General features: G+C 40.0%; 1 protein-coding gene across 8 annotated transcripts in view; it reads right to left on the bottom strand.

Moving 5' to 3' along the window:
* Nucleotides 1-28: 28 nt before the first annotated feature.
* LOC134742440 (myelin transcription factor 1-like protein) overlaps nucleotides 29-16721 on the bottom strand; it is a 302896-nt gene continuing 286203 nt past the window's right edge. For 4 of the 8 annotated variants that reach the window (XM_063675590.1, XM_063675591.1, XM_063675596.1 and 1 more), the window contains 6 exons: nucleotides 12948-13161; nucleotides 3743-3952; nucleotides 3058-3120; nucleotides 2456-2745; nucleotides 2098-2258; nucleotides 29-1583 (listed from right to left, as the gene is read on the bottom strand). In XM_063675590.1, coding sequence (XP_063531660.1) covers nucleotides 1281-1583; nucleotides 2098-2258; nucleotides 2456-2745; nucleotides 3058-3120; nucleotides 3743-3952; nucleotides 12948-13161 — 1241 coding nt within the window. In that variant the 3' untranslated portion in view covers nucleotides 29-1280. Of the gene's footprint in view, nucleotides 1584-1799; nucleotides 1861-2097; nucleotides 2259-2455; nucleotides 2746-3057; nucleotides 3121-3742; nucleotides 3953-12947; nucleotides 13162-16721 lie in introns of all 8 variants that reach the window. The other 4 variants (XM_063675593.1, XM_063675597.1, XM_063675595.1 and 1 more) reach the window with 3 other exon arrangements.

Below are 16721 nucleotides of genomic sequence, written 5' to 3'. Positions count from 1 at the left end.
AACCATGGGTACACAAAAACTGAGGCGATAATCTTGGTAGGTATTTATTATTTTTATTCTCTTTAACAACACATACTCAATATATTACAGAAACGTATATGACAATCAGAGTAGTAACATAGTAATAGGTTTTAGTATTTAAATGCGAATATAAGTAGGTAGTATCGATTTCAGTGTACCAATGTGGTTGCGTGAAATAAAGAACAACAAACAAGAAATCCGCATCATAAACATAATTGTGTAAACGACGTCACCTACCTACAATTGTAAAACAATGATTGCACACATGGTAAGCACAAATAAACGTACATCGCAAATTAACTAACTGGAGTCGAACAAGCTATCACATTCCGTAAGGTCGATAACAACAAATAAGTCGTAACACGTAACATAATCACAGTGAAGTGAACATTGGCTAACAAAGAAAGTATTAATTTAGTCCTAAAATTATCAATTAATGACTGAATTAACTTACCTGATCTAATGAGATCTTACGTCCTAGTGTAAACGTCTGGCGACGTAACAACTACATATTCACAATGTTATTTACAAAAAGTGACTAGAAGGTCCTTAAAGGAATAATTATTTCGTTCGATAGGTTTCCGGGCGGGCGCTCCGCGGCTGAAGCATTTGGCACATCCCAGGGTGAGAACTTAAACAAATATTAACACTTGTCCTTACCACCTACTAGGTTTATGATAAAAATCTGAGTCTGCTTATTTATAATTTTCACTAAACCCTGGCTGCTGACGGCAGCCTGTATCCATAGACGAATCAATCTTTGTTGAAAGTACAATATTTACATTATTGAAATCGTTATGTGTTTGTGGGGCTAAAATCGCTTACATACAATAGTATAAATTTCTTCCCTAACAATTACATTAATTTTACGCATATACGAGTAACGGTGGTTAAAATTCATTTATGTATGTAAGCTTATGTTTAAGTCCATCTTATCATTAAGTTAGAGCGAATCTTCGAGATGAAGTCACCGAGAAGTCATCGTATCGTATACAACGGTTTACAAAACGAACAGACATCGTAGTTACCTAAGCGGAACACATCCGAGAAATTCCTCGCGTGAGCGACACTGTACACAGTTCAATTCGGTCACGAATCGTCACTTAATCTAGCGATTTAATTCGAACACTGTCGATCTTTGGCGCGTAGCTCCGATCACAACATTAATCGCACATTAGTTCAATTGCACTAAGTCAGTTCAGTCGTATTAAGCGCTCGCTGGCTCACTGGCGCTCGGAGTCGGCGGCGCTCTGTGAACCTTAAATGGGCGTCGGGAGCACGGTGAAGTCCTGAAGCGCATTTTTGACGGTCTCGTAGATAGGGCGGTTCTCGTCGGGGCAGTAGCCGTCGGGCGAGCAGAGAGTCTGCAGTTTGGTGAGGTAGGAGTCGAAGTTGTCGTGTGCGGGCTTGTCGGGCGGCGGCGGCGGCCCGCCCGTCGCCGCCGCCGGCGCCGCCTCGCCGCCCGGCAGCTTCACGTGCCCCAGCAGCGTGATCACGTTGTTGCGCAGACTCTCGTAGTAGTCTGTGAGGTTATTGTTCCGTTGTGATATCAACTGGCTCTCCTGCAAACAAAAACAGCAGGAATTAAGTTTTTGATCACATTCTATATGGATTTGTGGGATCACAGTTTTTCAATACCAAATAGTTTGGAAACTTAAAATTAGTAAGATTTCTAATTGTGTGATTAAACATGGTAATAAAGCTAAAGCAATGAGGCTCTAATCCGACTTCCAGACCCGAGTGGCTACTAAATCGTTAAGTAATTTGATGGTACTCACAATGGTGTTAGTAGCACTCAAAGTTTGCTGTGTGACTTGTTTGGAGCCATGACACTACCATCTACGTTTACGGACAAAAATAATAATATTTTAAATCGAATCAACTGAAGAAGCAAGAAGCTAATGTTATGTTACGGTACGGTACAATTACAGTAATCAAGGTCGTCTTATCCGACGCAGAATTAATTTAATTCTAAAGTTCGGTCTACAAAATATTATGTGCATCAAACGGACCACCTTATCAAACGACAGAACTGCTGTAATCGTACCATTAATGGTAATATGAAATTGTTCTTACCCGTTCTCCGTGGCTGAGATGTGTCTCCATAGCGTTAATATCAGACTTGAGACGCATCATCTGCGACTCTACTCGCGCATTCTCTCGCTGCAGTTCCGTAATCTCTTGCTCAAGGGTCATCAGATCCTCACCGTTCCCCGTCTGCATGTTCATCTCCATTCCTGGAAAAAACACAAGGGGTTCTTGAAACACAACCATTTTTAGAGTTCCGTAGTCGATTTGGAACTCTTATTAAGAAGGCAGGCAGGATTAAAATAGGTTCAGGATGATAAAGTTTGCCAGCATCATTTTCGAAGCCAGAACCAATAGTTACTTGGAGTCAGACCTAGAGTGTTTAAGATAGGTATTAGGTAGTTACCTGAATATGGTTTTGGATACAGCGGCGTGATGTCATCAGGGTACTTTGGTTTCTTTGGTTGTGGTGTAGGGGTAACGGCGCCCGCGACAGGGCACCCCGACAGCGAGCGATGCGTCAAAAACGACCCGTTGATATGCCCCGATCCGTCGCAACCGGGAGTCGGGCAGTTGACGCCATCGAACTTGATGGCCGATGCCGCGGCCGCCACGGCCGCTTTGTGTTGTTCTACGGTTCCTCCGCTTTCTAGCACTCGCATCTTGTTGCGGTTCGCGATCGGGCAGCCCGACGCACTGGAGGTAATAGACAAGGAAATTCAGTAAGTAAGTGATTCTTCAAACAGGTTGGGTTGTCGATACGTTGGAAACAGCGATGTTTACAGTTATATAATTTAGTTGACTGATGTCACTAGTCGTCTCGCTGGCACACCATGTAAAAAGCTAGCCAAGCCCTCTGGTTCTAGTGACTCGCATTGACTGAATTAACTTTTTTACTCACTGTTACCTACAACGTATCTAAGAAAGTCTTTGTTTCTACTTATACGCTACAACTACGGTTACATCTAGGTACATATTACTACTTTCTATTTCGCGTTAAAATCTTACCTTCGATGCGATAAGAATTTCCCTGTAGCGTGTCCAGATCCATCACAGCCCGGTATAGGGCATCTAAGCAGCGTGCAAATAACCAATTTATCGTAAAAATAAATTACACAGAGATTCGTCACGGGGCGTAATTGCAAATCGAGGGAAACATCAGGTTTACAAAGTAGTCCAGCGAGTTAATTTCAGTTCTGAATAATATTTTCATACTTTATTGTATACCATACATTAACAATGGCTGAATGCTAAATAAACATTAGGTACGAGTCGGATACGGTCCAAGGCTCTCTTCTCAATTCATCGTGAATTTACGTCACAACACAAGTATAACATTGTAGACAGAATGAAATTATGTGTGTTAGATAGAGATTTATTACAATAACACTTGCGACATAAAAAGGGCCAGAAAAATACGTTTCTAGTTTTTCCGATAGTTTATATGGGAAGGTTAGATATAAGTCAAGACTATGTCGGGACAGTTTATTCCTAGACTACTTTATACAATTAGAATTTATGGGTATTAATAAATATGTAAATCTTCGGCGTAAGTGTCTTTGCACCCATAAACTAAAGTATTAAAGTGTTAACCAATTATACACCCCAACCCAAACCTATCACCAAAACACTTACTAGTTTAACCAGCTACTCGTATAACCCAAACCCTTTACCAGTAATGACATCAACTGACCTGAGTGGTTCGGAGTCCTGTCCGTCCCTGGGCTTGCTCTTGGGCTTGTTGGCCCTCGGGCAGCCCGACAGCGAGCGGTGTGACGAGTAGTTCCCGGTGACGTGACCGGAGCCATCGCAGCCGGGCGTGGGACATTTGAGCTCCTGCGAGTGAGGTTGCAGCTGGGAGCGGTCGGCGCGCGGACACCCCGATAGGCTGCACATATAAAGACTGCTTACAATGGCGTGACGGGTAAGAGCGGAGATACGGGAGATGATTTGGATAGATGTGGGATTCGTTGGGTAAGTGCTTATCAATCTGCATTAGGCAGCCCAGGGCTTAGGCAGCTTTCCTTATCTCATTTTGTTCCTATCAGTGGAATATAACAAAATATTAATGCATAGCATAAGGCATGGTGGTAGTCCTCTGACTTATATAGAATAGATAATTTTTAAGTTTTGAAACGAAGCATAAACCAGGGGAGAAAAGAGAAAGAAAGGAAGACATATCCAGACAATGGTTCATTAGATACCTAACTTTTGGTTTGATTTGTGAATTTGTGACATGACACAAAAACCTACATGACACAACTTTATTAAAAATTTCCTCTTAAATTGTTGAATTAACTAGAAGTAAATTTGTACCTCCATGCAGCTGTTGAACTTGGTGTTGTAAACGTCTCTATAGGTAGGTAGGTATTATACTAAGTTACCAAATTAAGACCAAACTCGTAAATAGTTTTCAAAATTCAATGTATTTTACACGCATGAAAAGTGGGTTAATTAACTTTAATATTAACGGGTAATTGGCATAAGATAATGACTAAAACTCTAGAAGTCTCTAATGAAACGTCCCAGTTTATTTGGATTAATTATCGCGACCCGAGCTAAGTAGCACTTGTTTTTAATGTTAATTACCTATAACAAATAGATATAGTAACTGTAGTAGGTATACAAGTATTTCAGTCGGCAATGCACTTGGCGGTAAAAATAGGTGGTTCGATGAATGCATGTGCCGAGTTTTATGGGCAGGAACGCGCTAGTTTATATTAAGTTTATTTATAACTGAGATGAAACACTATTTAGAGAACACTTACACATATATATTTGTTTATGTGAACGGGTTATAAATAGTACGTAGTAATTTGGCTCGCTTCTCTCAATATTTTGAAAATTGAAAATAGCTAATGAATTGATTTTAACGATAAAAACAATACTGAAATTAATAAATTATGAACACATACAATAAAACACGTCTCATTGTCTGCCGTCATCTTGCTAAATACGTGGATAGACATTTGTTTTGGCGACAATCTACACAAAGTCAAGTAGGTTAGGTTAGCCAAAGTGCAGGTTTTGCTAATGTGCAATAACTCGTAGTTTCTACCAACTGATTAGGTACTTTTGTGTATTTAGCTACCTCATTACGCAGGTACTTACTACGTATGTAGGAGGCAGCTAACGTGGAAAACACAATTATACAAGTATATAGTGTCGTATAATAATATTATACCAAGGTATTGAAGAGCGTTAGTTATTATTGGTTATGAATTGGCTGATTGGTTAGTAATAACGATCTGACATTAGGAAATACATTACTAGGCATTTATATTTAGTGAAAATTAATCAAATTTTGTAATATTTACCTACTGCAATCATTAGATGCAGGAGTACCAGCTAAGCTATCAATTATATGTATAGTGTGACTATGACTTAACATAGGTTTCAGGCCTTGCTTCCATTCTCCCATTTTATCAACGCACTTACAAATCTGCCTTTATGTTTTGTTATCGGTGCGAAGTCTTATAGTTAACTATAAGCCTTTCGAAGACAAAAACAAAAGTACGTATGTGAGAAAACATAATTGTTTAATTCTCATATTTTCATAACAGTGATCTAGGTTGGCAGTGATATACTTACTCGTAGCTAACTCGACACCAATCGGCAGTGTAGGCAATATCCGTGTAAAAATCCCAAAAGGAAATAATATTAAGTATAGTTACAGATACTATTTATAATACATTGTATTTAATATTATCTAGGTATTAAACGAGAGATCAAGATCATAATAAACCAGACGTATGAACTTGACATATATGAAGTTATGAACATCTAAGGCACTAAATCCGCATTTCTAGCCCGACAGCTCTGCGGTTGCTGCACAAAACGTGTGACTAAATAATGTGGAAATCACACAACAGACTTCAGGATGCAGTGAGTTTGCGGCTCAACCTTCCCTTTATAGAAAATGGGCTCCTAAAGGAGTTTTCCTACCAGACTACCTAAGTTTAATTTAAGAAAGGAAATCGGGCAGTTTGGCAGCTTTGTAAGGAGTCGGTTTGGTACAGGGCTGTTCTCATCGCGTCATATTAACCAGTATAAAAGTAACCTCGAGATCTGTGCCAATTACACGTGCTCAGAGATCTCACATATATTGGTGAGAATATCTGCCCGGAAGAGGGGAGGTGCTGTTTAGCGGCTAGACGGTGTCATTTGCCTCGGCTGGATGCGCGGAAATGCGCAAATTGCCGTTGAGGGGCGCAATTGTCACTGCAGCGTGCACCGCGCTAATACAGTCATATTGCACACCCAGAATATTGCCCTGGGGACTCAGAACACAGGCAATAACTAGACGTATAATCTAATTTCTAGCATGAGTTGGAAATGGAATAATTTCTGAATAGCGAACAGTTGAAAAATTACAATTACCTAATTTGAAACTTTTTGCATAAATAAATAAGCCGATGTTCATACCAGTATTTGCCATACCTGCATAATTAGTACCTGCACTATTTGTTACATTAATCCAATGAAAAACACGTGGTGGTTATTATATCATAAGGTATATAATCGCTTGAAAACTAAAGAGCTAAGTATTGTAAAAGTGCGAGGGCCACGTTTGTACAGAGGGGCTACCTACTTTGATTCCCAGCCCTTTTCAAAAAAGATGTAAGCTTCCATTCAAATAACGTCGTGACGTCACAGCATCGACCAAACTAGGGTGAAGTGAAACGGTTTTTATTTCTATTGTAAAGGCCTGCTTCGTAAAAAGGGTCCTTATGTCGACTACTTAAAGTGTATCATCTCACTCTAGTTCGATTAAAACCCGAATACGACGAAGTGTATTTAACTGTTGAAAACTTCTGGAATTTTATTTGAATTAAGTTTTGCTTATCTTATCAGGATCAAGATAATAAAGATTTGTTATGTTCTTATGTATTACACTACAAATGTATTAGAAGTGATTTCTTAATGGCACTATAATTAAACTGCAAATTGTTATTTACATAGCAATGTTTGTCATTTCAACGGCTAACGACAACAAAAAATGCCTTATATCACATCTGCGAAACGAATACGTCCGCTTCTCGACCAGTTCGAAAAAAGTATAAATAAATAACAGACAGCATGTCAAGAGCAGCCAGACATAATGTACTTATGCAAGGAACGTGGTTTTGAGTTTCAACGTGGTTAATCACATGTCTACTGTCAGGTTACCATGCCACTTGTAATGTTATGTTACATAACCTAACAAAATATAAAATCGTATCATTATAAATATCCTTATCATTCTTAATATATTCCCAAATATTGACTTTACGGAGACAAAACGTCGCCATGACAAGAATTTTCAAAAGTTATAAAAGTTTTTACGTAACGCGCGAAACTATTTAAAACTTTCTCAAACAAATCCACATAGACGGTGGCGCCGCCAAAGATACATACATAAAAAAACAAATGAAAAAGAGTAATAAATTATTAATGGCCCAGTAACGTCAGCTGTTCTTTGGTGCAAGTAACGCCAATTCTAGTTACGTTACGGCAATGTGTGCCGGCCGCTTGCCTGCGATGCGTCGCGAAGTTGCCAGAAATGTGCCCGGAGCCGTCGCAGTCTATCACGGGGCACTGGATCAGCTCCCTCTCCCGCGCCTCAGGACCCCGTATTCGGTAGCCCAGTTTGCCGAAAAACTCCTCGTGAAGATAGCTAGCAAAACAACAACAACTTAACAAAACAAAAAGTAACAAAACTATTTAAGACAAACAGAAAATGAAACATCTACTACAGTCGGCGAACTAACAAACAATAATGAACTAAAAAAAGTTTCGCCAACGCATTGTTATGCGACCTTAACGTATCCAATTTTAGTAACTCAAGGCATTAACCTAGAACGCACGCTGTAAATCATAAATTAGCGTGAACTGGTCGCCATTAATAGCTAAATATACGATCACTATCAACGTGAAGCGTGTGTAATGTTTACAAAAGTTTGTGCGTCTTTTGTTATAGGTAGCATAGTTTGAAAAGTTAGCAAAAGTTTTGGAAAGTTATGTAAAGTGTTGATACTGACACATACCTGTTTCGCTGCATAGTTGTGTTCGGCGTAAAGTCTATAATGGCACGGATATTATTATTTGTGTATCTTATCGTTCAACTGGTGGTTATCTAGCGCGCGGCGCACAGCGTGGTGCGCAGGCGCCAGTATATTTAGACTGATCCATCGACTGTGACTTGTACGCGTTCGGATACTTCGCGAACTTCACACTGCTGTCACGACACAAAACTTGTTCAAACTGTTTTTATATTGCGTAATTCAAACACTGATTCACTTGTTAATCTTTATTTAGAAAAGTTTTTTTTCTTCCACATATTAGTTTTTACTTAAAGTAGGCTTTACATAAAATTACCGTTAAAAATTCAAACGTCAAAACGCAACGCTCGCGCGTCTCAAATGCCAGCGGCGCGAGTATCGGGACGGCCACGATGCTTCGCGAGGGCTGCCCGCTTACGTCACTCGCGCGTCGAGTCATTGATCAGCAACACAGGAAAACTCGCAATTCAATTACAGAATATAATAGCGATAACGGCATTGTTTTAAGTTTTAACTTATTATTAATTCACAATGTCACCACTTTTTGCGTTAGTTACAAAAGTTTCTAGTTAAAATAGTTTGTTTAACAGTTGTTTTTGCCGCTTTAAAAAGTATGATTAACACAGTCGCAAGTCACGTTATCAAGGTGACTTGCCGACTTTTATTATTAGCCAGGCTTCTATGGGTTTCTTTTTAAATGTTTGCGAATTCGCTAAAAGTTCTACCTGCTACTTTCGCCGAGTTAACGCTTATATAACGCCATTTTAAATACCACGAGGTGCCCTTCAAAATGCACAAAAAGAAGGATGCGTTAGCTCGGACCAGCGTAAAATTCCATTCTTTGTTTATAGGGGATTTCATTCTACAGTAACGGATAACACACAAAGAAATAACTAAATAATATTTGTTCGATGTTCGACACCACAATTGTTTTCAAAGTTAAGTATCTATATTTTATATCATTAATATCATTATGTCGTACATACTAAAAACTTGGTGACATCAATGGCAGCTGATCACGTGTCAATTTGTTGATCATTCGGTATTTGTTGTAGATACGTAAGTAAATAGGTAAAGTAAAAAAAAAATGTTTGAAGCTATAACTTTTTATGTTTATCAAATATATCGGTCTGGCCTAGTGGGTGGGTGACCCTGCCTGTGAAGCCGATGGTCCTGGGTTCGAATCCCGGTAAGGGCATTTATTTGTGTGATGAGCACAGATATTTGTTCCTGAGTCATGGGTGTTTTCTATGTATTTAAGTATTTATATATTATATATATCGTTGTCTGAGTACCCATAACACAAGCCTCCTTGGGCTTACCGTGGGACTTAGTTAATCTGTGTAAGAATGTCCTATAATATTTATTTATTTATTAATATAATATATATATATATATATACTGTCATATACTGTCGCGCCGCTCCTGTGCTAGGACTATTGTAAAATTGATCGTAATTATTTCCAATCTATAGTAGTGGGTAATGGGTATGAAACGCAAACTATGGTTGACCATAATATATTCAAATAAAAATTCCTTATCAGTACATTTATAAAGTACCTCTACCAATAGGCTATAAGCCTGTTTAGATAAGTTTAGTATCGTTGGTAAAAGTAACACTTCCGGTTGATTTTCGATTATGTTTTTATCGCTGTGTTGATGCTAAGCTAAGTCTGATACGAGTCTACGGGCCAAAATACTTTTTGATGCCTATTAAAAGCTAGTCCTTCCGAATGAATATTAAATATTATAAGGAATCAGTACAAATTTGGGGGCAAAGTTATTGTTTAACCGCTCATGCTATTAATAATATATTGATACCCGAACAAGCGAAAGATTCCAAAATTGAACCACGAGCGTAGCGAGTGGTTCGAGAAGTGGAATCTTGAGCATGGCGAGGGTTAAATTTTTTTTACCACCGAGTGAAACACAAAATTTTTCACCACACCCACACTTGGAAAATACTAACTGTAAAATATCAAACAAAATCAAAGCAAATCGATTCAAAATGAATGTTATTAAATAATTATCATTCAAAATCATTTCGTTGTTTTATAGACTGCAATAATGAAACTCCAGGTCTTAATTTAAGAAATATTTGTAAACTTGTTTGTAAACGACAGCTTGTTTCTTAATAAAAAAAAAATCAAAAACTTCATCATTAAATTTAAAAGCCAATTCTACCAGCAAACATAAGAAATCAACTCAACATTTGCATATATAATTACTTTGCTTCACATTTGAATAAAATGCAACGTTCTTATCAGTTATTGAACAATCAAGAGGACCTTTACCAACTGGTGTGGTAAAAAAGTATTTTGGCCCCTTCCGGTACACTGACGTGTTCTGGAAACTCAAAGCAACATTACCAACATACCTATATATTTTAACCACTTAGTACCTGACTACAATACAATACATAGCCTTAATATCTACAGGTTGGTTTTGTACAGGCAGGGTACAAACGTAACCTGTAGGTAATTGTTTGTTGTAACTAGGACAACCTCTAACTTAGTCCAATCACGTCCAATTTAAAGCCCTTTTAGCCTAGTCTATATACGACGTATACGTAAACTGGCATATACGTAACTGGATACCAATAAAAGATTCAAAGGGCAATGTAAACTGACAGTATTGACCTAACCTACATACCTATTGCGTACCAGTAGTTAAATAAGGTACCCTTATTATGATGTAAATTGAAGACTAAGAGCACGCTCTCCTTATTGTACAGAGCGAGGACAAGCGGAGGGCATGTTGATGCAACTTAAATGGGTCTAGATAGGTACTAATAGTACTAACTGCTTAGTGGCAATTGTAGTTAGTTACTTTACTATCAGTAGGACAGTAGGTAGTGATAAGGTAGGTACGGTATTTAACTATTTAGGGAAGTCGGAAGGTAAAAATTGTTTCTGCAATGTAGGTGCAACCTAAAACCCGTAATTATCATGTTATAATATGACGCTTTATTAGTAGTTTATGTGACCGCTACATAATGAAAGGTATTAAAATACAATCACACAAGTATTTTAATGCCTAATTATGTACAGTTACATACACTGCTCTATCTACCGAAATATCATAAGCCTCAACAAAACAAAGTAATTTTATACTTACAAAATAATTAAACGTCAAATGGTGGTAATGCAAACTTTTTCGCGCATGTCACGCATCCGTTGTTTTTTTTCTACAATTCAGAGATAAATTAGAGTCGGGGGGCTCGGGGCCAACTGCCATATCGTTCGACATCAAGTAACATGCGAAATTTGACAAAATAGTTTGCAACTGAGACTTCATTTCGAATCGCGACTGATATTAGAATAGAGGCCAAATCACATTTCTTTGTTTCTCAGAGATGCTCAAACGATCATGATGATGATCGAATCGTAATTTTCACTTTACGTTATCGATAACCGATATTTTAATTACATTCAAATTAAGAACATCTCTGAGAAACATATAAATTTGATTTGGCCTCTATTCGAATATCAGAAATACGAGAAATGAAGTGTCAGTTGCAAACAATTTTGACAAATCTCGCACGTTTCTTGATATCGAACGATTTGTCAGTCGGCCCCAACTCTAGTCTGTCTCTGAATTAAAAAAAAAACTTCGGATGCGTGTCGTGCGTGAAAAAGTATTCATTTGCCGCCATTTGATGTTTAGTAGGTTTGTTTAGTTTGTTTTGTTGAAGCTTATGATATGGATGTAGATAAAGCAGTGTATGTAACTGTACATAATTTGGCATTAAAATACTCGTGTGATCATTTTATGAAACTCCTTTCATTCGTTTCATAAGCCCACACTCGTATTTTAATGCCTTTCATTATGTAGCAGTCACATAAACTACTAATACCTACAATAGAAATGCTTTATGATGAATGTACTTACGGCCTGATTCTAATTTTAATGAACGTCAAAAGTTAGATCTCGATACAATAGGTATGGATCGGATCTGCCAGTGTCAAAAGCGACGTTTCTTCAATCAAAAACGTCACGTTAACGTTAATTAGGTATTATGAATCGCCAATTGTGTTGCCGGTGGTAGTGGTACCTACGTAAGTAGCTGATCATTCTGGTGTCTCCTTTCTTTCTCTTTTTATTAACCTAGATTGTGAGTTATTGGGACGGATAAAACAATCAGAATAGAAATATTTAGTTTTTTTATGTCTTAAATAATGGGTACAGACATTCATCTTTTTCCTGGGGCGCCTATGTGTATGAAACCTTTACTTCGTCTCCAATTCGTCCTCACACTTAAATATTTGCTGATAGGTCTTGCACTCGTTACGGCAGTGATAATAGATACACTGGTACAGTCACCTACATTAATTAGGACAACTACGTACGTCCGCTAGCTGGCGGGGTTGCACGGAGCGGGTGAACGGGTTAACGAAAAATAGTATAAGCAACGCTATTACCATCATGGCCATGGCATGACAACTGGCGCGGACGCATGCGACGGATTTTACTTACAACGGCACCGGCGTGCGTGCGCCCGCTCCGTATAAGTACAACGATACGATAACTATCACGCGTTGCGAATCCTCTAGCCGCTCAGACATGAAAACTTGCCAAGACGAATGCAATTCTGATATGTCAAAAAGATTCAAAATAAAATGGAACGGGAAATCTTTTTTTAGGCCTCTGGGCAGCAAAAGGCTACAGGTAGTACAGGTACTAAAAACCGCCCTGCATAGACACACGCTTGCATAAGCCTGTGATATGGAATTATATGCTATTATCTCGCACCTGATGAGTGCCATACGCATCCTCCGCATCTGTTTTGCGGGTAAGCAGAAGAAGTCCTTTAGGTAAATTTTGATGCAACCTGCACGGTGAACATGCAATATTCACCTGCTATCCTTAGGCTTATCGTGCGGCGCGTGCGGCGGGGGCATGTAGCAGGGCGGCGAGTAGGGCGGCGCGTGCGGCGGGTACGCGGGCGGCGGGGGGTACGCGCCGCACTGGTACTGGTAGCCGCCGTAGCCGGCCGCCGCCGCCGCCGCCGCGTAGTCGGGCTGCCCGAGGCCGTAGCCGGCCACTGGGTGGGGACTGACGCCGCCGTAACCTGCGGAAATGTGGGAAATAGTTTGTTTTTAGGTCTTTGTTTCAGGACTTATAATACCACGGGCTTAATGTTGCTAAGACAAAAGTGTGGCTCCATAACACCCGACTTTTGTCGTAGTGCAAACCACGTACGTGTGAAACCGGCTTGCCATGGAGTCACAGCTCTCGGGGCGTAATACAATTTGGTGGCAAAGCACCAATCAGTTAGTGCCCGACCGAAACATAATTTTTATGCCGAAACCTGCCTAAACCGAAACATTGGTCGGACACTAGAAACTATCGAAAATAGGTACAATCTTCGGCACGGCTGAAATTTTCGACAGTGTTTTGGCCTAAACCGAACCTTCGGACGAAACATGATTTTTATGTCAACACCTACAAACCGGAACTTCGGTCGGTCACTACAAATCAGTGTCTACTACAATGTGACCCTGCAGCTTCACTATAACTGCTATTAAGCAGTGTCCTACGCAGGCGAACAACACGCGAACGCAAAGCGAAGCGATGCGGCGCGGGGTCAATCAATGCTTTGATACCTATAGAAGTGTCCTACGTGGGCGATCTCGTGGCGAACGCGAACGCCCCGCATCGCTTCGCGTTCGCGAGTTGTTCGCTTACGTAAGACGCAGCGTTAGTCTGCTACTATACTTAATACTTACATCTATATACGCGCAAACAGATAAAAAAGTAATTGTAAGTTGTTTCGTAACATCAGGATGCAGTAAAAGAAACAGCAGGAAAATGCATTAGGTATTTAGTTGATAAATTACGATACTGGTTTTTCTTGACCGGTAAATCAATATTCATTAATGCAATTTTCAATCTTTAGTAAGTATTAACCCACATAGTCTAGATAACAGCGTCGCGATCTTTGTTTTTCGAACTATATCCCATCCAAGTTTCCATTACATCATTAGTCGACGTAGAGAATAATTATAATGGATTGCCGGAGGGACTATGCAAATGGATCGCTAGCTTTTTGTCTGGCAGACGCATACGAGCCGTAGTAGACGGAAGCTGCTCCAATAGCATGGACATTAACGCTGGCGTTCCGCAAGGCTCTGTGCTATCCCCAACGCTGTTTTTGCTGCACATCAATGACATGTTGTCTATCGACGACATTCATTGCTATGCAGACGACAGTACTGGGGATGCCTATTACGCAGGCCGTGCCAACATCCCTCGTTCCGTGGTGCTAGAGAGTCGTGAAAAGCTTGTGTCGGATATTGAGGGCACTCTATCCAGAGTTTCGGTGTGGGGCTGGGACAATTTAGTGCGATTCAACCCCACCAAGACACAAGTTTGCGCGTTTACCGCTAAGAAAACCCCATTTACTGTGGTCCCACAGTTCGAAGGCACAGCCCTTACCATGTCAGGGAGTATTGGGATCCTCGGTGTCGACATCTCCAGTGACGTCCAATTCCGTAGCCACCTGGAAGGGAAGGCTGATCTGGCATCCAAAAAACTCGGTGTGCTCAATAAAGCACGGCGATACTTTACTCCGGGGCAAAGACTGCTGCTATATAAATCGCAAGTCAGACCCCATATGGAGTACTGCTGTCACCTTTGGGCAGGAGCACCTGGATGCCAGCTTGGACCCTTCGACTCAGTCCAAAGGCGCGCTGTACGAATCGTCGACGATCCCAAACTCACAAGCGGTATCGAACCTTTAAGTCTAAGGAGAGACTTCGCCTCCTTGTGTGTGTTCTACCGCTTGTACAATGGGCTGTGCTCTGAAGAATTGTTTGACATGATGCCAACGGCCGCTTTCTATCACCGCACCGCTCGCCATCGGCAGGGTGTTCATCCTCACACCCTAGCACCTAAATGGTCGCGTACTGTGCGGTTTAAGAGGAATTTCCTCCCGCGTACGCTTCGGCTGTGGAATGAGCTCCCTGCCGAGGTTTTCCCGAGGGGCTACAGTATGGGGTTCTTCAAAAAAGGAGTGTACAGGTTTTTAAAGGGTCGGCAACGCGCGTGTAATATCTCTGGTGTTGCAGGCGTTCATAGGCTACGGTAACTGCTTACCATCAGGCGGGCCGTATGCTTGATTGCCACCGACGTGGTATAAAAAAAAAAAAAAAAAAAAAAAAAAATTTAATTTTAAACACATGTGCACCCGATGGCAAAGTTGAACCGCGTCGTCGATAAGTTACCGCATGCTCTGTTTTCCTGTAATTTAGGAAGCGCAAGCGAGCAGCTGACTCAAGTAAACCGGTATAAAATAAACTGTAATCTACTACTATGTAACAAGCGGGTATACTCGGGTATAGTGTAGTACTGTGTGAAGTTTATAAATATAAATTACAGATAAAAAAAGACATAGTTTTCGCGTTTTAGGGTTCCGTCCGTACCCAAAGGGTAAAACGGGACCCTATTACTAAGACTTTGCTGTCTGTCTGTCTCTCTGTCCGTCTGTCACCAGGCTGTATCTCATGAACCGTGATAGCTAGACAGTTGAAATTTCCACAGATAATGTATTTCTGTTGCCGTTATAACAACAAATACTAAAAACAGAATAAAATTAATATTAATAAAATTAATAATATTTAAGGGGGGCAAACGTGATTTTTTGCCGTTTTTATAGATAATGGTACGTAACCCTTCGTGCGCGAGTCCGACTCGCACTTGGCCGGTTTTATCATGACTGATTTCCGCATTCCGGTTCATCTTAAAGTGTGCTCATGGTGTGTTTAAAGAGTTTATATGTTACTTCTGCTACATTTTGTACAACAAGTGGTATTGCGGAAAATTTTACTTGCAAAAAAAAGTAATTAATACTTTGAGTTTGGCGAAATCTATACATTAAGGGCCAGTTGCACCAGCCACAATTAACAGAGTGATTAACGTCAAGCAGCAGAGAAATATGAAACTTTCCATACAATAAAGTTTAGCGAACGGTAAAACGGTGACAGACGGTTTGGTGCAATCGACCCTTACAATGTTAAATATCGCGTGAGCGTAATGTTCAAAATACTTTTAAGGCCTACGAGTCGCCTTAATCGAAGATCATACTTATACAGGCTTGGATGAAGCGACCGCTTGCTTGCGGTCGGTAAGCTACAAGAATACCAATAACGGCAACGGCATGGCACAGCGCCTGCCAGCTAAGATTAGCAACATTACACCGCGCAGCGCGTTGCTCGCTACTACACGCCACAGGGTATACGGGGAGTGATTATCGCGGTCGCGTTTTAATTTGTACGACGTGTTTTACGTGTGGAGGGCTCTAGCCCCTTGGGGTAGGAACATGAAATTTGGGAAGTTTGAGATGTAAAAATATCTTTGCTCTAATGGTTTACTTAATCAAAATTTCTTAATTTAGGTACCTATTTATGAACAAAAATGAACGTTATTATAATAAATAAATTGCACAAATATTGCACTAAGGAACCTCCACTATGGATTATTTTGATATCAATATTCAACTGATATTGTCTAAATCATGCCTAGCCTGTTTGTAGCATACACATAGGTAATTAGGTAGGTAAATTATTAAACACTAAAATTTTGAACTATTTTTAATTAAGTAAAGTAAAAAACCTTAATAGGTACCTATGT

This window comes from Cydia strobilella, chromosome 6 (genome assembly GCF_947568885.1).
Source record: "Cydia strobilella chromosome 6, ilCydStro3.1, whole genome shotgun sequence".
Lineage (NCBI taxonomy): Eukaryota > Metazoa > Arthropoda > Insecta > Lepidoptera > Tortricidae > Cydia > Cydia strobilella.
The sequence above is the reverse complement of the archived record's forward strand: the minus strand, read 5'-3'. Positions and strand labels throughout refer to the sequence as shown.